At 40.6% G+C, this 20159-nt stretch overlaps 1 protein-coding gene across 1 annotated transcript; it reads right to left on the bottom strand.

Annotated features, from left to right (window-relative positions):
• Positions 1-1692: 1692 nt before the first annotated feature.
• Positions 1693-19706, bottom strand: col1a2 (collagen, type I, alpha 2). The gene is made up of 50 exons (XM_067503601.1): positions 19495-19706; positions 18701-18702; positions 16478-16513; positions 15869-15952; positions 15143-15199; positions 14917-14961; positions 14717-14770; positions 14506-14559; positions 14361-14414; positions 14190-14243; positions 13503-13556; positions 13104-13148; positions 12738-12836; positions 12412-12465; positions 11960-12058; positions 11565-11609; positions 11227-11325; positions 10999-11052; positions 10779-10886; positions 10620-10673; positions 10398-10496; positions 10160-10213; positions 9939-10037; positions 9800-9853; positions 9647-9700; positions 9488-9541; positions 9109-9162; positions 8959-9003; positions 8716-8814; positions 8509-8616; positions 8336-8389; positions 8172-8225; positions 7365-7418; positions 7169-7222; positions 6948-7055; positions 6749-6802; positions 6429-6482; positions 6101-6262; positions 5872-5979; positions 5566-5673; positions 5300-5353; positions 5095-5202; positions 4917-4970; positions 4654-4761; positions 4422-4475; positions 4029-4136; positions 3636-3879; positions 3273-3457; positions 2906-3148; positions 1693-2762 (listed from the first exon to the last, which is right to left on the bottom strand). Exons 1-50 carry the CDS (start codon positions 19562-19564, stop codon positions 2616-2618), a joined length of 4056 nt encoding a protein of 1351 aa, XP_067359702.1. The 5' UTR covers positions 19565-19706; the 3' UTR covers positions 1693-2615.
• Between the last annotated feature and the right edge of the window lie 453 nt (positions 19707-20159).

The raw sequence follows: 20159 nt of genomic DNA, 5'->3' as shown, positions 1-20159 counted from the left end.
ATCGTATCAAGTTCAAGCAGTCCAGAGTTGTATTGTGGATAAAAAAACAGTACCTCTGTCAAGTTGACAAATTGTTTTTTATGTATGAATATATAATGACTTTAAATGTCTTTAAATGAGTGTCTTATTATAGCGCAATAATATTTCTTGCTTTTGCAAAACAGCGTCTACAATGCCCACCGCAATGCACCTCATATTGCTTGCAAACTGGGGACAATCTGAATATTAACATCAGGAACAACAGCAGTAACCCTAAGAAGTAGAAGAAGAAGAAGAAGAAAAAGAAGACAAAGAATAAGACCAACAACAACAACAACAATCTGCAAGTCGATCAAATATTTTGTATATTCATTAGATACTTTTTTGACCTGAAAATGTCAACATAATATAGATTAGATGCAGTTTCTTCTGCCTACCAACAGAGGCTGACAAAGGCCATAGAAACTACTTTGTGTCCTGCGTTAGAATGATCATTACAATGTAGCAAAGAAGCACTCCTACAGGCTCCTACAGTGCAGAAACTCTGAAGTCGGGCAGTACCAGTAAACATTACTGTCTTGACTCTGGGTTTGTGCTTTGAAGGAGCACACAAGAAGCCATTTTTGCTCCAGTGACACTTAACATGGTCATGATGTTGTGGGGCGTTTTGTCTTACAATAATGTACTCTTGATATTCAACATCACTTGTAACTGTATCTGTCAGAGAAATGCAGTAGAATAGGAGTAAGAGTGTAAGTAAGTAAGAGTATCAGGCAACATGAGATGTGGCAATTATCTCACAACTCTTCTTAAGTACATTAATTGAGGAAATGTACTTGCCACCACTGCTTTTTTGAAAGTTCATGCATCATCACCAACAACAAAATGTGATTTCAGTTTAACTTAAACGATGTGACGTAAAAAACCCAACCGCGTTTGAATCCTGATGTCGGTACCAGTGCACGTCCAAATGTATAGGTTTTAATATTATTAGTTTTGTGTATAAATGACACTGTACACCCTTAGATTAGACATTTATCTCATATCTAAAGTGTTGCTGCTCACCGATTAAAGTTATTGTGTGTATAAGACGCAGAGATGGTGATAAAACACACAGCACTCGCCTCGAGTGGTAGGTGAAACTCCTGCAGGTGAACTTTTAGGTGTAGATGCCAACCTGGACAGAATGGGTACTACATTTGAGAGTGAAATTAAGTCACAATTTTCACAAAGGCTGCATATCCCATTTCCATTAACACACTAAACTCACACGGATCCTCAAATTTCTGACAATTCAACATTGCAGGTCATTTCTGCAAAATGCAATATTTCAATATTGAATCTTACTAATATCTGGATTTATGCATCACTGCAATTCAAGCCTTGATCCAAATCACAGAAATTTATTTGGATGCAAAAGCTGTATTATGCAAAAAAAAAAGCAACATGAAAGGATATTTACAAGAAACAATGCACGTTAGTAATCATACATTGGCATGGACAGTGTAAACACAAATTCACTGTACATTAAAATTGGATGCACTGATGAAAAGCAAAACAAAGGGGGGATGTAAATGACGATGTCAGTGCTTCCACAATAGGAAGATGTTTAATGATGATAAGTACATCATCATTTACTAGTCTAAACCAAAATACAGTGACACACCTTCAATAGTGTCATTAAAACATGAAAGCACTAAAGTCACTGAGTAGTGTGTTTTGGAACATTGGACATGCTTTATTTCAGAACTTTTCACAATTTATTTAAACATCTCACATATACAAAATAGGTACAATAGACTTTGTGGTGTCATTTTTTGAGAGAGAGAGAGAGAGGCCGCCTAAAAAACTTTCAGAATTGGATGAAATATGTGCTTCCAGTATGAACACTGGCTGTGGGATTTGAAGTGTTAAAAAAGCCTTAACAAAACACAAAAACAAACGAACAAAAAACCTTCTGGACAAAACCAAAAAAAAAAAAAAAAACCTAAAACAAAACAAAAACCAGACATCAGGTTTAGAACATTCCACCTGCTTAAAGTGAGGAAGTATCAGAAAATGAATGCAAGACTCCTCAAATGTCAATACAAAGTAATACAGTAAAAAAGTGGTTTGCTCCACAGCTGCATATTAGCACCATAGATCTCTGCTTCAAGTAACTGAGCACCTTCCGATACGGGACAAAGCTTGAAGCATTAGAAGTCTTAACATCTCGGTTGTGGACCCAGGTTTTGTCAATAGTATTTTCTTTAGGTACAGGCATGAGGTAGTTTAAACCTTTTTTCGTGGAAATTGTGGTTTTAAACCTCCTCTTTGGAAGATATACAAAGACCACAAAGTGATGCGTACTTTCAGCGTTTTTATTACACTTCTTTTATTTTTTACAAAAGGATGACATGATGTCCCACAACAAGGTGTTTTCCCGCGTCCCTTTGGGTTGCTGTATTAATTTGCATTGCACAAACGCTCCATTCAGTCCGTTCAGTCCTTTCCGATAGTTGCCCATCTTAAGCAAGTGGATGTGCAGAGAGAAATCAGCATTCAGTATAAAAAAAAAAAACAACACAGAAAGAAGGGCAGAGATTTTGTTTTTTCGTTCTTTCTCTCTTTTTGGTGTTAATTTATCATGAGTCTATTTATTTGAAACAGACTGGGCCAATGTCCAAACCAAACTCCTGATCAGCTCCACCAATGTCCAAAGGTGCAATGTCGAGGATGGGCAGGCGAGATGGTTTATTTGTTCTGTACTCAATCACTGTCTTGCTCCAGTCACCAGTGTGTCTCTGCAGTGGTGGAGGAAACAACAGAGAGGATTTTAGAATAGGGTAACGTGTAAATCACACAAGATCTAAAACTTAATTTCATGGTTTATTAAAAATTTAACTGAAGCAGGTAATGAGGAAATGATCCAGTAAGAACTACTTACAGTGCAACCGTCCTCGAGCACGGAGAAGGTGAAACGGCTGTTGCCCTCGGCCCTCAGCTCCACATCATTGGAGCCCTGGAGCACCACTGCCTTGTTCAGGCTGCCGCTCTCATCATCCATGTAGGCAACACTGTTCTTGCAATGGTAGGTGATGTTCTGGCTGGCGTAGTTGGAAAGCAGGCGCATGAAGGCGAGCTGGGTGGCCATGCTCTGGGGGCTGAGGGTCTCATCGTTGTAGGTAAACTGTAGGAAATAAAGACCAATGATCAATATGCTGCCCTGTCTACTTTTAAAATAATTATATGAGCACTTTTTTACATTACTTTGTATTTTTGTTAATTCATATTCCTTCACTCTGTAATCTCACCTCGGTACCACCGTTGATGGTCTCTCCGTACCAGACGTGCTTCTTGGCCTCTGTGCTTCTGTACCAGTTCTTTTGGGCAATGCTTTCAGGGTGGGCATAGATGCAGGTCTCTTTGGTGGTGAAGTCGCAGAAGACCTTGATGGCATCATTGATGCATCCCTGGTTGGGGTCAATCCAATAAAAGCCTGCAAAAAAAAAGGAAAACACAGTCCAAAATAAGAGAGCATATATGTTTTTTTGGTCCTGGTTGAAGGCTTGGCAAGATAAAAAAAACATAGAAAGCAAGATAAAAGAGTCATAATAAATCTAAGCCTTACTAAGCATAAGGTTATTAACTCAATGGTATTATAATGTTGAGCTTACCGCTGCTCCATTCAGGGTGGCTGAGCTTGATGTCACGGCAGGTGCGGGCAGGGTTCTTTCTGGATCCCTCAGGAGTGAGCAAGTTCTCAATCTGTGTGTTGAGTGACTTAATGGTAGCATCAACCTCGTAGTCCTTGGCTCTCAGGGCGGGCTGATCAGCTTTGTACTCATCGTATCCGGAGACATCATATCCACCACCAGCTGCACCAGGAGGTCCGGGCAGACCAGGAGGTCCGGGAGGACCCTGAGATGGACAAGAGAGTGTATTTGTATGCAGATCATAGCTAGAACTGGAAAACTTGGCAGAGAATTACCTAATTTACAGTAAAGACAAATTAAAATCCAGTTTAAAAGGAGAAATTTTGTGATTAAGTTGATGAGAAAAATGCTTACAGCAGGTCCAACGTATCCAGGGGGTCCACGAGCACCAGGAGCACCAATAGTACCATGGGAACCAGCTCTGCCATCCTTACCGGCGGGTCCATGGGGTCCAGCAGGTCCCTGAAAAAGGAGATCATCACACTCAAACTTTTGTCTTGTTTGAGTAATCCTGCATGATGGCTATAAATTACTGACTTTTCTTTTTTAATTATGGAGAGAACAAAATACTACAAAGAAAATACAGCGATGCATAAATAATTTGTCGACTCCAGAAATGTTGTCAGGTACATAAAATACCTTCTTTGCCATGTTAGCTGCTTTACTGACCTGAAATGTAGCTAATTTCTAACTCATATGTAAGTGATGGGCTGGGGGTTAAGGTGTGTAATTAAGAGTTCAACTCACTCTTGGTCCAGAAGGTCCAGATGGTCCAGCAGGTCCACTGTCACCGGAGGCTCCCTAAGACAAGAAAAGTTACATCATTGAATGGCAATGCAGTAACAGTGTTAATAGGACCTCGTGTGTGCAGTGTTTACATTACGGTGGTATAAATCCTGCCAACCTATTATTTTTAGTTCACCTCTTGCTGTTTTAAATATCAGGGTATGTTGCTTATTTTTGATGTGCTTTCACTCACAGCAGGTCCAGGCATTCCCTGGAGACCAGGATGTCCACGAAGACCCTTCATGCCTCTCTCTCCCCTGTCTCCAGCAACACCCTTCTCACCACGGGGTCCAGCAGGTCCCTATAACACATACACACACAAACATGGACACAGCCATGTTGTATTACTTCAAAAAAATACAACTTTTATTGCCATGTGTTTTGTGCTATAAATGTGGAGGATATACATAAAACAATGGTTGACTCTATGGATTTATCCTTGTATAGTGTACTTACAGGGGCTCCTCTAGCTCCAGCGGGGCCAACAGATCCAGCGGGACCTCCAGGGCCCTAGTGGAATCAAAAGACAAAAAGAATGTGTGAGAAAACAGGTGATTGCACATTAGGTTATTCTAATAATCAAATAAATCTTTTGCTTTCAGTTTCTTTCAAAAACATTTCTGTTAGTACTTACAGTCTCTCCACGGTTTCCAGGTCTGCCAGCAGCTCCAGTAGGACCTGCAGGTCCAGGGGCACCAGCAAGTCCCATAGAACCAGCGGGTCCAGGCTCACCACGGTCTCCCTAATCATGGTGTAAAAGGGTGCATGAAGTTCAGATCATAGTATACACAATTCTTTTGTGTAAAAATCATGGTTTAAGGTGAGTTTCACGAGATTACCTTGAATCCAGGAGCACCAGGACGGCCAGGAGGTCCATCGTTACCAGGACTACCCTGTAGGTGGAAGAATATTATGGTTTACATAATGATTTAATAATGACCATCAGCCTTGTATCAAGCTTTTCTGTTGTTATTGAATAGATTTCAGTATATAATACTGACTCAGCTACCAGTGCATCTACATAAATGGGACATTTTTACACTCTTTTTGATCAATGGTCACTGATCACAGGCCACTTTTTACTTGTTACATTTTAAATCCTTACCTCACGTCCAGCCTCTCCCTGAGGTCCAGTCATACCAGGCAGGCCAATGTTGCCAGGGGGACCACGGGCTCCAGCGGGGCCAGGAGGTCCAACTCTACCAGGCTCTCCCTGTGATAGGATGCAGAGAGAATATATCAAAGTCTTGCATACTGCATGTGATACAGTATACGTTCAGTACAGATTTGACCTAGTAAATCCTTTGCCTTCATTAAAATCAGCCCTTGAGTACCGTCACTATAAAAAATAAGAAGCCATTAATTTGTGTCATCTTTTGATTTTCCTAAAAGGCATTTAAATGATACTTACCAAAGCACCAGCACCACCAGGTGTACCACGATCTCCTCTAGCACCAGGCAGGCCAACAAATCCTTGAAGTCCAATAGCTCCAGAGGTTCCAGGAGTACCAGGAGGACCCTAAACATACATATGATGTATAAATATATCTATAGGTCTAAAGGGTTACAATAGGTGGGTGGTTTTGCTCTAGTCTCAAAACATTTCAATTTTCACTGTGGAATAAAAAGTCATAACTTACAGCAGGACCAGGCTCTCCAGAGGGTCCCTTCTCTCCAGGTGGACCATGTGGTCCAACCATACCCTGATCTCCAGAAGGACCAGCAGGACCGGGATCTCCACGGAGACCACGAGGACCATCCTTACCAGCGGGACCAGTAGGGCCAGGTGGCCCAACAATACCCTAAGAGGGGAGACAAAGGAGCAAGGGTTAATGGTACAGTGTGGTGCGAAAGTAGGATGTATGAGAATTAGAGAAACAAGAATGGTTGTGGCTCCATCATGTCATATGAAGTGGTTGTACATTTGTTTATTTGCTAATAATGTGTAAATATAAAATCACTACTCACAGAGGGACCAGCAGCACCAACTCTGCCAGCAGCACCAGGGAAACCAGTCAGACCCTGACATCAGAAACACACACAAAATTAAATGCTGTACAGAGCTCAATGTGTGTATATATTTGTATATATGTTTGGAGGGGGGGAGGGAAATGTTTTTTGGCCATGAAGCACAGATATTATTATAGTAATAGAGGCTAATGAGGCCTTTGAGAGTCATTGAGAGTGGATGTGAGTAAATATGCATTTATGCGTTTTGCTGTATTTTACAAATCCTGTATGCTTGTTGATGAATAGGTGTAATCAGGGGGAATGATATCAATACTCACATTAGGGCCAGTGTCTCCACGAGGTCCAGCAGCTCCAGCAGGGCCAGCAGCACCCTACAGACACATAACAACAATTAAATGCTTTTACATGTCTGCCAAAGTCATATCTCATTATGAGTGATTAAATATAGTCATAAATGTTATCCCACAGGTGCCATGTGAATGCAAAGCTAATATATCCAGCATAAATGGTACTAACAGGAGGTCCAGACTGTCCAGCTGGTCCAGCAGCACCAGCGGGGCCAACTTCTCCCTTTGCTCCAGAAGGTCCACGCTCTCCTCTGGCTCCAGGTTGACCATCAGCACCCTGTAGGGAAAGAGCACAAGGCTGGGTCAACATCTGGGCAGTTGTTTGTTTATGTATTTGCACGCTGAGCATGGAATCCTCTTGTATGATAGGTTGATTGACTGCTAGCTTACAGGGGGTCCAGCAAATCCGGGAGCTCCAGCAGGTCCAACCTCTCCACGCTCTCCCTGTGGACAACAAGCAGTTGGTTAGATAAACAGTTTAGACTGCAAATATGATCTGTACCCCAACTAATAACAGTGACTGCGTGAATATGCTACTATGAATGATATTTTATTATTATGAAAGCAATGAAGCATAGCTACTTACAGAGGGTCCACGGGCTCCAGCGGGGCCAGCAGGTCCAAAGGCACCACTCTCACCCTGCAGTAGCCAAAGGTAAGTGTTTAATCAGCTTAGCATTGTTCTATCTATTGATTAATCAAGCCACTTATCTAACCAACTTGAAAACCTGGTTAGCTTAAATAAATGGTGAATAAAATCCCTGTCCGTATTTATTTTTCTGTTTTATTGTTGTATGTTACTTCTGCACCAGTCTGTCTATTGGCAATAAAAAGTCAGGAACTATTCCTGTAAAATCACTGCGGTGTGAAGTGTAAATTTAATGGCTTCAAACTGCATAAGACTGCAAAGGAAACATTTTAATTATATTAAAGTTTTAAAATCCTAGCTGTATTTTAGAATATTATGATCACTGGCCTTATAGAGTAAGTAGAAGAGCTATTGATGTAATGTTATAAAACAGCCATGGGGTGGCAGTGTTGAGGTTCTACCTTTGGATACTGTGATACGCAGGATTAATTACAATTACTGCTACAAAGGAATGAGGAGTCCAAATTTTTGGAAGCAGCTTGGTCAGACAAGAGCTTATGAGTGTTTTGATCTTAACAACACAGGTTTTTATTTTTATATTTATTTTCTAGGTCACTGGCACAGGATCTGTCTGCCATATTGAATAACATTGGTGGCACGGATGTGTAGTTCAAACCAACACTCTGTCACATGAATTCAACTGTGATACAATGTACATTATAAAATACATTCATTCTGAGGGTTTCTGTTGTAATTTACATTTTTTGTTTTGTGGAAAACTATATCTACACATCACCTGCTTACCTTATCTCCGTTGGCTCCAGTGGGTCCAGGAGGTCCAGCAGGTCCAGGGAGACCCTAGAAAGGAAGCGAACACTAAGAACAAGGCTCTGAAAGCTGCACTCAAAATACTGGAATGGAAAGTTAAATTTTTCAATATCAGGTGACTAACAAAGAATTTTACTTACACGGGCACCATCTCTTCCAGCATTGCCATCAGGGCCTTTGTGTCCAGGCTCTCCCTATAGTGAGAGTGAAACAGGGTTGAATATGGACAATCGAAATGAAGAATTACAAACTTGACTGATTTTGAAGGATAAACCATTGGTAAATTTGCAGGTAGTAGATTTTAAGAGCATGCCTTTTCTCCCTTGCCACCAGGGGCACCAGCGGTTCCACGCTCACCAGGCATGCCACTAGATCCCTGAGGTCCAGGGCTACCAGCAGCTCCAGCAATGCCAGGCTCTCCCTGGAAACAAACTATGGGTTTTTCTTTGCCATTGACATTTCCATTTTAGAAAAACACAGTCCTAATGATTTATTTAGTATACACTTTACATCATCTTACCTTGCCACCATCAGGTCCAGCTGCACCAGCAGGTCCTCTGACTCCCATTGGTCCCTGAGGACCAGCAGCTCCAGCAGCACCAGGGTTACCACGTTCTCCCTGGAGGAACACAAAGAGACAGTTGCAAGAAAATTTTGTTTAGGGGCATAAAATTAACCATTAAGTTATTACTTATTTCAAGGTATTTAAGCTTGAATAGTGAATATCGAACTTAATACTGACTTACAAACCAATTAAACCTACCTTGCCACCAGCAGGTCCAGCAGCTCCCTGGTCTCCTGGGATACCCTATAGATACAGTAATCATTTGTTAGAGATTTACCACTAATTCTACAATTCCTTTTGGCTATATTTATAGTTGTATTAAACAATATGATTTTGTGTATTCCTTACTCTTTCTCCGGGTTTGCCAGCCTCTCCAGCAGGTCCAGCAGGACCAGGCAGACCCTGAAAATATTCAGCCACATCCGCACCAAGTAAATCATCACCATTGGGAACAGAATAAAAAAAATCTACTGAGACTAGGTTGCCAATAAATCCAGCAAATTTATCTAAATGCTAGGAAGTGTACCGACTGCTCACTTGATTCTTAAAAAGAGGATCATTGCATAAACTACACTTTTGTGTTTGTTGTCATATTTCAGGTTCTGACAGTAAATGACAGCAAGATGTCACAATACTGGACTGAACGGTTTTATAAAGATGTACTGTTTCCCTCAGTAAAACTGCTTTAAATTGCTGATTTATATTGAGACACATGAGGGATCCAAACCTGGAAGCCAGGAGCTCCAGCAGGTCCCTGCTCTCCCTTCTCACCAGGACCACCCTATAGAGAGAATATGATAGAAACAACAACATTTAATTGTTGAAATGTAACTATTATTAACCGAGGGCAGTGTGGCTGCTGTATATATTATATATTGATACTTACAGCAGATCCAGCAGGGCCAGTGGCTCCGTTGTTGCCATCAGGTCCAGGGGCTCCCTAAAAACATAGATACAAACATAAAAATACGTTTGCAAAACTGATAATTGAGTTCTTCAATAGCAAATTCAATGGAATGCATATTTGTTTTTTACTTACTCTCAGTCCAGTGGGGCCAGTGGCTCCCTTATCACCAGGCTTGCCAGGCTCACCCTGAGAGAGGTTAAACACAGGATAAACATAAGTGACAAAAAATTAGAACTTATAAATTTCTAGTCTTGGCTTTATATCTACTAACAGAAGGTCCTTTGGGTCCGGGGAAGCCAATGTTTCCGGGCTGGCCTCTAGGTCCGGTTGGGCCAGGAGGTCCAGTGCGGCCATCTTGTCCAGAGGGTCCCTGGAGGAGGAAACGGAAAGTGATTTGAACTGTATTTATTTGAGGAAATATCATAAACATTATAAAATATTACCAATGGTATGCTATCATTATCTTTTCTTGTAAAATTCAAGTTTACTTACAGCAGGTCCCTCCTTTCCTGGGGGTCCAGAGCTTCCAGGGCTACCTGGGAGACCCTATGGAGAATAAACATTTCTCAGTCATTAAGATGTATTTTAATTCATTTTTATTCTGTTGTGCAGTTGCTTAGATAATTGCCCATTCAAGGAAAAGTTATCAGATAGTAGTCTCAAACTTCGCTCAAAGCTCAGACAGTGATTAGATGTTCCTTTTAGTGTTAAAGCTGAGCAAAAGACTCACCCTTGCACCAGCTGCGCCAGGCTCACCAGCACGACCAGCATCTCCAGGAGGTCCACGAGGTCCACCTGAACCAGTGGCACCACGGGCACCAGGCATGCCCTACAAGGACACAAATTGTTTCAAGAAATTTAAGGATACAATTTTACCACATGGTTGACTATTGATCATATCCAGAAGTAAAGAAAAATCATATATGCATTTCATTATTTGTTGACTACTTACAACGGGACCAGTTCTTCCCTCAGCACCAGGCAAACCACGGCTGCCAGGAGTACCCTACAGGGGACACAAAGGTATTAATATGTTATCCAAGCAGCATGGCTGTGGATGTGGATCTGTGGGGGTTCAGTACAGTCCCCATGGGGAAAATCTGTTACTCACTCTAGCTCCACGGAGGCCAGCAGGGCCAGTGGCACCAAGCTCACCAGTAGCTCCTCTCTTGCCCTCCTCACCTTGAGGTCCGGGAGCTCCCTGAGGTCCAGAGTTGCCCTGAAAAAAGAAACAGAGAAGATGAAGATCAACAGTCATACAGTAGTTGCCAAAGTCACTGGTTTAAATTAGATAATTTTCATTTATTAAAATTAACATTATGTAAACTTACAGGCTCTCCTTTGGGACCACTGTCTCCTTTTACACCCTGAGCACCAGGATCTCCCTAAAATAGTGCAGATAAACAATTAGATAAAAAAGAAAAATGCATCATTAGTGTACATAAGGGTCTCTGTGTATCTGTATCTTAGAGCATACCCAGCATACCCACATCTTAACGGTTTGAAGTGGATATGGATTTTTTTTTTTTTTTGTGGAGGACTATGTCATGAATACTCACAGACAAGCCTCTAGGTCCAGCAGCACCCTGAGGGCCCTGAGGTCCAGGTCCTCCTCTTGGTCCGGGGAAGCCAGGAGCTCCAGCTACACCAGGGAGGCCCTAAATTGTAGACATGACAAAGAGGTGAGCATCACGTAGAAGCTGAACTTGAAACATCATATTATCATCATATGCTTTTATTAATAGAGATTGCTAAAGTGCACTAGAAAACAAAAGTAAGTCGAAATAAATTATGATTTGGAGTTGGAACAACCAATAAATTATGTATAACTTTTAAGGCCTGATGTTATAATATCTGTAAGACCCTAGATGACTTCTGGTGCAATTGAAATACTTACAGCAGCTCCCTTGGCTCCATTGAGGCCATTAGTACCAGGGTTACCCTAGAGAGAAAACAAGAAATAACAGATTCTTATAAAAATGAAAATCCATTGATATTTTACTTTTTGTAAGACTAAACCTAAACAGCTAATGGAAAAACATTTCTCATCTGGTATTTTATAAATCACAGATTAGTTAAAGCTTTTTAAAACTTCAAAGCATTCTAATATTGAATATATGACAATACTACACATCTGATTGTACCAATGTACCAAGGATTGACTATACAATATTTAAATATTTTACTGCCATATGTATGGATGGCAACAGTATAGGTTATGTTTTCCTAATTATCAAACCATGACAGGAATGCAACTTGGAAGTTTAGGTAGAAACATGTTTGAATACTTACAGGGGGACCAACAGGGCCAACAACACCATTGGTACCAGGCTCTCCTCTAGCTCCCTGAGGTCCAGCTGGGCCAGTAGCTCCAGCAGGTCCAACTTCTCCCTGTCAAAAAGCAAAATATATCCAGAATTAAATCATAGCAACATTGGGATTTAAAAAAATATATTAGTATACTGTTGTTGTATTAGTATGTATCTAAGTAGTGAAATCATACTTCAAATGTTAGTGGTTTCAAATTTCAGAACTTTAATGAGAGAGTTCAGTTCACAGTTACTGAAGCTGTTACATGTGCATGAGAAATTCCCTTGGGGATACTGTGAACACACAAATTTACTGATGTGGAGAAAACATGTCTTTCCTAAGATGCTAATGCCGTATGTTAATGAGGTTTGTCTCGGACACATAAACCTCTTCGGAAGGTTTTGGAGTGCACTAGAGAATGACATCACACTCACCTTGGGGCCGGGGCCACCGGGGAAACCTGGGGGACCAGCAGCACCAATGGGACCCTGAGTAGCGGAAGACATATGACACATGACATCCAAATACATGGCATACAAGTGGAAGTTCACATTAAGATAAAAAACAAAAACAAAATTGTTAATGGGACAACTACTCCTTTGTCAAGTTGCTTGATATTATATTACACTACTACATTACAATAATATAATTTTATCCTTTCAGATACCAAGACTGACGATACCTAAGTCTTGAGTATAGACCAATTGGTCAACTAATGGTTAATTTAACTATCATAGGATTTTGAAAAGGCAGTACTCACAGTGGGGCCAGCAGGTCCAACATTGCCATCAGCACCACGAGCACCAGCAGGGCCAGCAGGGCCAGCACGACCTCTCTCACCGGGCAGACCACGAGCTCCCTGAAGAGAAAGAAGAGCTCTATCATTGGTGCAAGATACAAGTAGCAATTAGTCCATTTTGTTTGTACATGGTTGTGACAACTTAGTCATAATAAAAGGTAACTATTGGTGAATTAAAACATGTGCAGGATTATATAGTGTACTGCAATCCTGACATCCTTAAGATGTTGAAGTTGATGGATTGTGGAAACAATATAAGTCAGATAAGGTACCATTAGTAATACTGTGTGTATAAATGGTGAACCCTGAGCTTGATTGAAAACTTACAGCTAGTCCAGGGGTTCCAGCAGCTCCATGAGCACCAGGCTCGCCCTATAGGAGAAGGAAGCAGGAGGTGGGTTAAGGTAAGGATGTACCTGTAGTGTGAGGTTGGTCAAGGTTATAGGTCAATAGATCAAATAGTAAAGGTTACCTTAGTAGCAGAGGACAACTACTGGTAATGCAAAACTGAATTTTCATACCCTAAGTTCATGTTTCTTTACAGAAGCTAAAAGATAATCTTCTGTCTTAGGGGATTCATCACAGGGTTATCAAATATATACCCATGGTTTCTTAAGCTTACCAGCCACAAAATGACAAAGGGAAAAGGTACACTGTTCATGGTGTAAAAAAAAAATTCTACAGGAACATTTGTTGCTGAAGTCATAAGGAAGATGCCCTTCTTACCTTAGAGCCAGCGGCACCGGGCTCTCCCTTGCGTCCATCCAGACCATTGTAACCCTGAAGCACAGAAAGAAAGTGACCTTTTTTTAGGTTTTTATAGAGGTGTGTGATATACAGGACCACTGAGTAAAAATGTAGGTTTATTACTTCAGTGATGAAGAGAGTAAAGATAATTTTAGTGATTAGTACAACTGTACAACTTAATATGATAACTTCAAAAAGGTCAGAAGGCTTCCAAAGCCAAAGCCAAACAAAAAAAGTTTATCTATACTGAAAAGTGTTTGCAGATGGGGCTGGGGGTTGGGGGGCTCTTGCTAGTTGGTTATAGGGAAAGTACTATGAAAGTGGTACCAAGATGCCAACAACCAAGCTTGTTCCTTTCTGTCAATCCAGCCATGTTTTTGCTTTACATAATAAAGCAAAAAGGGAATAAAAACCTTCAGCAAATTAGGCTTGTTCGTTTGCTCATCACAAGACCAGAAATATTGGTCCATCATCTCTCTCATTGGTGCAGTATGTATGATAACGCTCTTAAATCCTTAAGTCCACATTTTATGCAGCACAAGTGTTCTTCTCTTTTTTTATTTTTTTCTGCTTTGGAACAGGTTCTGTCAAGCCACTTGGACTCAGGTAAGCAGAAATGAGCAGGTAATGTTTCAGTTCAAAGTTTAGGATAGGATCAACACTCACTCTGTGTCCCTTCATTCCTGGAAGTCCAGGGGTTCCAGGGAATCCACGGGCACCCTGTAGTTCAAAACAAAGGAAATATTACTAAAATGTTTTCCAAATTTAGACAATGTCTGGTTTTATCTGTTAGTGGTCTGTGTTTCATTCTTCATGTTGTGGTGGAAAGTCTCTTACCTGAGGGCCGGGGGCACCTCTGTCTCCAGGCTTGCCAGGTCTGCCATTGTTACCCTGAAAGTCAACATAATAGACTTTATCATTAGACATTTATGACTCAAATAGCTACAGTAACAGCTCCAAATAATCCCAAATGTGTACATACATCATCACCAGCTTTGCCAGGGGGTCCAGGGGGGCCACGAGGTCCAACGGGGCCCTTGAGAAAGAAAAGCACAAGTTTAAGATCAATCTACCATCCGTCTACTACCAAAATGGCATCACCCGAGAAAGTCTGACAAGTAGCATTAACCCAAATCACCCCAGTGCAATATACAAAACCGAAAAATTGTGAATATTTCAGTTGATAATCTTACAGTCTGTCCAGGCTCTCCAGGCTCACCAGCATGTCCGGTGTGTCCTTGAGCTCCCTGTTGAATGAGAAGAGGCCTAACAGTTAATCATGATGTATAAGAGAGGGGGGAGGGGGGTCACTGCGGTTATAGGTATGAATAATTTGTCATCTTCATTTAGAATAACAATATAGGGTAAACTTGCTGTGGAAGTTTGAACTTACAGGGGGTCCAGGAGGTCCAGGAGGGCCTCTAGGTCCCATCATTCCCTGAAAATGATTAAAGGTTAATATAGAATCATAAACACTAAGTGAAGTTATCATAAAATGTTTTGTTCATAAAACTTATTGCATGTACAGAAATAACAGTAATGATAAACATGAGGCTGTCTAGAAATGTTTATGCTTGTGTGTATTTTGTTTTGTGTGTGTGTGTGTTGACTGTCCTCACCATGGGTCCAGGGCCAGCATCAGGAGCTTTTGCACCATCATACTGAGCAGCAAAGTTCTATTGAAAAATAAAAATAAACCAAATATTAATATCCTTGATTAATTCATATTTACAGTCTTATAAAGATATCGAGACTGAAGGAAAAGCAAAGCATCATTTATCCAATTTATATACATTGATAGGAGTGGTTATTGTAGTTCCAGTGGTCCAAAGCAGTGACACAATTAACAGCCATTAAAAAATACCACTTTGGAATACTACTATTAGTATCTTCTATAGTACATTTGCAGTTGTAAACATGATTTAACTTTTTTGGGGAGGACTCAAATAGAAGGATTTAAATAATATCATTAGCTGTATATTACAAATGTTTTGTCTGTTATCTAATCTATGTGATAACACTGGCCTTGTGGTCACATGTGTCCAAGATAAAGGGTCAAAGGTCACAAGGTTATGGCCCTATTAATAAGGTAGGGAGATGTCCGTGATGCAACAACATGGGGACTCCCACCTGTGTTGGCTTAGTGTTGCCACAACCTGCAGCCTTCAATGTGCCAAATGTTTTTCCAATTTTGCATCACACGAATACATTTATGATACAGTTTGCATCATAAGAAATGCTTGAAGTTACAGCCAACTTTGCATTATCAAAGTTTTTGGACCACATTTGTAGTAACCACTGTCAATCTTAGCTAGTTATTTTCTAAGTTAAAACAGTGGACTTACTCCTCCGAGTCCAGGGGGACCAGGGGGGCCAGCGGGGCCGGGAAGTCCGGGTTTGCCATCTTTTCCGTTTGGTCCAGGGGGACCCTGTAAAGCACAGATCATACAGTAAGCAAACAGCTGTTTATGTCTGAAAGAGAGTGGTGCAGCAAAGTGACTTTTGTGAATCTTTAAATTGTATCTGTTAAGATGCCAGTTGTAATTAAATAACGTAACAGAAACATAAACACATAAATAAACAGACAAAGCTTAGCCAGTGTTAAAGCAAACTGTGATATTGTGAGAAGATAAAACAAAATAATAAGATTATAATGATAAAGACACATAATTTCAGAAATAGTAGAAAAAAATCAATTGTCAATAAAAACAACTGAGGTCAATGTATTAGATAGTACCTATCAATCTTCTCTGAACACTAGGTCTATGGCTGATGTAAACACAGGGGTGTGGCCAATTGAGGTTAGAAGGCCAAATGATGTCAACAACAAAAACTAAAACTGAGACTAACTAAAACTGAGACTAAAACTAACCAAAGATACTTTACAAATGTAACAAATCAGATATTTAAGTTCCATCTATTGTCAAAGGCAGCAAAGTTTCATTTCAGCTTACCCTGTCACCTCGAGGTCCTTTGACTCCTCTGGGACCCTGCGGCAGAGAAATTACTCAGTCAGATGAAAACACATAGCAGATGGCTCAGTTTATTGCTTTAACAACATGTCAGCTTTAAACTATTTCCTCTAGCAAAGCATGCCAGTGTCTCTAAATATCACTAAATGCAATTCAAACCAGATTTGAATTACATGTTAATATCAACAAACTTGACCAACTGTGACGATAAGCGTGTTAAAAGCCATTTTGTGGCAGCACATCTTATCCAATCCGAAACAATACTTTATGGTCGTATATGCTACAGTCTAATTGATCAACGATACATATGAACAACATTATGTGCTCACTCTGACTTTTCCCTAAACCGAAAAGAAGCTAAATAAATGTAAGATGTATTTATTCATTCTTTTCAGATTTTCTCAGATGTAGGCTATATCAAAAATTCAGGTTCCTTATCTTATGCATAAGCATAAGGATAAGTGGCCACAAATATAGATGATCATGCAAAATATGATGGGATGCGATCACACGTATACATAAAACATGATCCTGCACATACAGAATTTGAAACACATCAGACTCATCAGACTAATGTGCAGATGAAATAAATAATCAACATGTGCACCGAGATGCTTAATAGATCAGCATATGAAGTCTCCTAAATCAACAATCTCTAAGACATATGAGCATATTAGTCCATGGGACAGATAAAGATCTAACATGTGCATATTCCACCAAATTCAATGTCCAAATTTCAGCAATCTCAGTGATGGGCACAGTTATTTCAACTTTTTATTGGAGTGGCCTAAGTCTTAATCAACAGTTCATCAATATCATAATTTAGTCTGACTTTTCAAATCTGATTTGAGACCAGCTTTCACATCCTTAATTCATTAAATCCAAATTAAGGACCAGACTCAGACTCCAAACTGATCAAACTCATCTAATGCTACAGATGCTATTAGGGGTAAACCTCCCTCTGCCCCCTCTCTGCTGTCCTCAGAAAGGATCCTTTGTGCCAGGCCTCAAGGGTGCCTCAGCATGAAGGTTTTAGCTTTCACTGACACAAACTTTAGCCAATAGGACCCTCACCTATTCGTGGACAGGAAGGAAGAAAACTGCAAGAAATAACTTTGGTTCAGCAGTTGAAATTCCTAAATGCGACGATCTGCCATCGCTGAGATTGCTCAAATGGTCAAGGATAAGACAGGAAGAAGAGGTCTCCCCTTTTGTGGAAGATTTCGCAGCATTCAAAAGGCAAAGTGACAAGGTAAAGCTAATTTTAAGACATGTTGCTTTGATAGCTGTGTGCATGTGTACTAACCGAGGCTGTTGCAGTGGAGAGACGAGGAAGAGGAAGAGAGTGGAGGGTGGGGAGAGAAGAGGGGATACTTCGTTAGAACATCACAAACATTTTTAGAACAAAACAATCACCTGAAAAAGATGCAATGTCATTTCCATCCATCAATACACTGTCAGTCTAAAACGTTTGTTCCGTTGCATCTGATATAAGTGTGTAACTGTGCACTGGTAGAAACAAGACCCTTGAGTAGAATAAACATGCATGATCAGCATGTTAAAAGTTTATATTCCCATGTTAGGAAAAACTGCAATTTAGAGGATGTTCAGTGTTAACTTGACAGATAAGCTGGTTCTGCAAGCTTCGCCCTTCATCCAGGACAGAACAACTGTGTCCAAACATAACTGCTCTTACTGTATAATCCGCATCTGCAAATGTTAAACAAATAATTCTCTCATATCTTAAAGAAGCATTGCGTGTGTGCTAATGACTGAGCCAAATGTCTTTGCACTGTCTAATTGCAATGAATGATAATCTCAGAGAATAGTGGCATTCCAGATACTGATGGTCTGTCAGCTTGCAGGTCTGAACAGGTAGTTCATGCCCCTGGGATAGAAATAGTTGGGCTGCCACTGCAAACAAGATCAGACCTACAGATTTGTAATGGCGAATGTATGATATCTGTTATTTAGGCTACAACAGTATTATAAGATGCATTTTGTGATGGGACTGTGACAATAGATCATGGCCCAGCTGTGCTACATGTACTATTCACAATTGTTCAATAGGTTTAATTTTCATCAGATAGATAGCTATGCTTCATTAGCGCCTAATCTTTGTATTTTCCCCCTACACCATGTTGCGGGTGGACATTAGCAATCCTATCTAAATCTGGACCAGCTGGCAGTGGGTGGGTTTGGCACAGCTGGGACCTCCCCATGAACTCTAACACGTCTTGTCCAATATGAACCACAAGGTGGCGCAACTGGATACTCAACAGTTATGTGAGGATGTTTAGTTCCCTATTTTCTGCACTTTAGTATGAACAATTATGTCAAGAACCTTTAAATTAAAAGACTGTTTAATATGAACTGTCCTGTGATTTAAAATACATTTAATTGTATTATAATTTACCGTAAATAGAATAAAAAATAAGGTTACTTAGTTTAAAATATTTTAAAACTTTTCGTTTCTATTTCTACTTTGGTGTCCACATTTAACTCTGAGAGGGGGAAAATGGAAGTGATGCCAAACAGATGTTTGCACCCATGGCCTCCAGGGGGAGACATTGCAGTTTCCTATCACAATGATTCATAGCTTGGACGTCTGGATAGAACAATGTGTACAACGCCCCGCTAAGTTTTTTACCCTATGTCTGGATGAAAATCCAAACTGACCCTTTTTTAATAGCCGTACAATAATTAAAACGTGCAAAAAGACACACTACCTAAACGCCTCTTTCAAAGCTACCTAACAATTTTCAGCAGTGCAACTTCTCGCTCTCGGAAACTAATTAAATAATAATTGTATCCTTGGAAAAAAAAAGTGAAGAATCCTCTGCATGAGCTCAATCCGATGAGCTTTATTCAGGAGTGCTTTGAGCTTCTCTTCAAGTTGACCTTGAGGTAAGTCCAAAATAAAAGCCAAGCGCAAGATCCTCAAGTAGTGGGACCCGAAAAATATCCATCACAGAAAAAAAGCAGATATTCAAACTTACATTGACATGATGCTAGGTATGAAGTTACTGCAAGCAGCAACAGAATCCGGGTATCCACAAAGCTGAGCATGTCTAAACAGACATGCAGACTCCTTGTGCTGCTGAGCCCCTCTTTTTAAACCACCTTCAAGCAGGCATACAGTTGTGGTGACGAGAGTAACTCCAAACTGAGCAGAAACCTGCTGCCGTGATGCTAGAATAATAAAGTTCGATCAGACTTATTTATATGGCAGGAGGGTCCCTGGTCTGCGTGTCAAAAGTCAGCCCACCAGCCAATGAGAGTAGAGAAACCCAATCTGACTCCCATCCCTCTGCAGCTCAGACTCAGTCATGTGGTCCTGTATCTCCCAGCCTCCTCTCCACCAGAAACCGTTTGGCAAAGCTTTGGCGATGATGACGAGTGCAACGTTTTAATTAGGTCCATTCTTTTTGAGGACGTGGACAGCGTCGAGGTTTAAAAGGGAGAAGAAGGCCTACAATTTTCCCTTCTTTTAAAGGTTGCATCCGGAGAGTCAGTACTGACACACAGACGCCCGAGGTCCAACCTAAGTACACTTTAAGTTTGTGCGTTAAACGTTCCCGGTCTTTGTGCGCCTCAGTGGGCATCATTTGGGTTTGGGGCTTTTCTCCTGCTTTGGATTTAATATAAAGGAAAGATAAATTCA

Source organism: Channa argus, chromosome 1, assembly GCF_033026475.1.
Source record: "Channa argus isolate prfri chromosome 1, Channa argus male v1.0, whole genome shotgun sequence".
In the NCBI taxonomy this organism is placed as follows: domain Eukaryota; kingdom Metazoa; phylum Chordata; class Actinopteri; order Anabantiformes; family Channidae; genus Channa; species Channa argus.
This window is presented reverse-complemented; position numbering and strand designations above follow the sequence as displayed.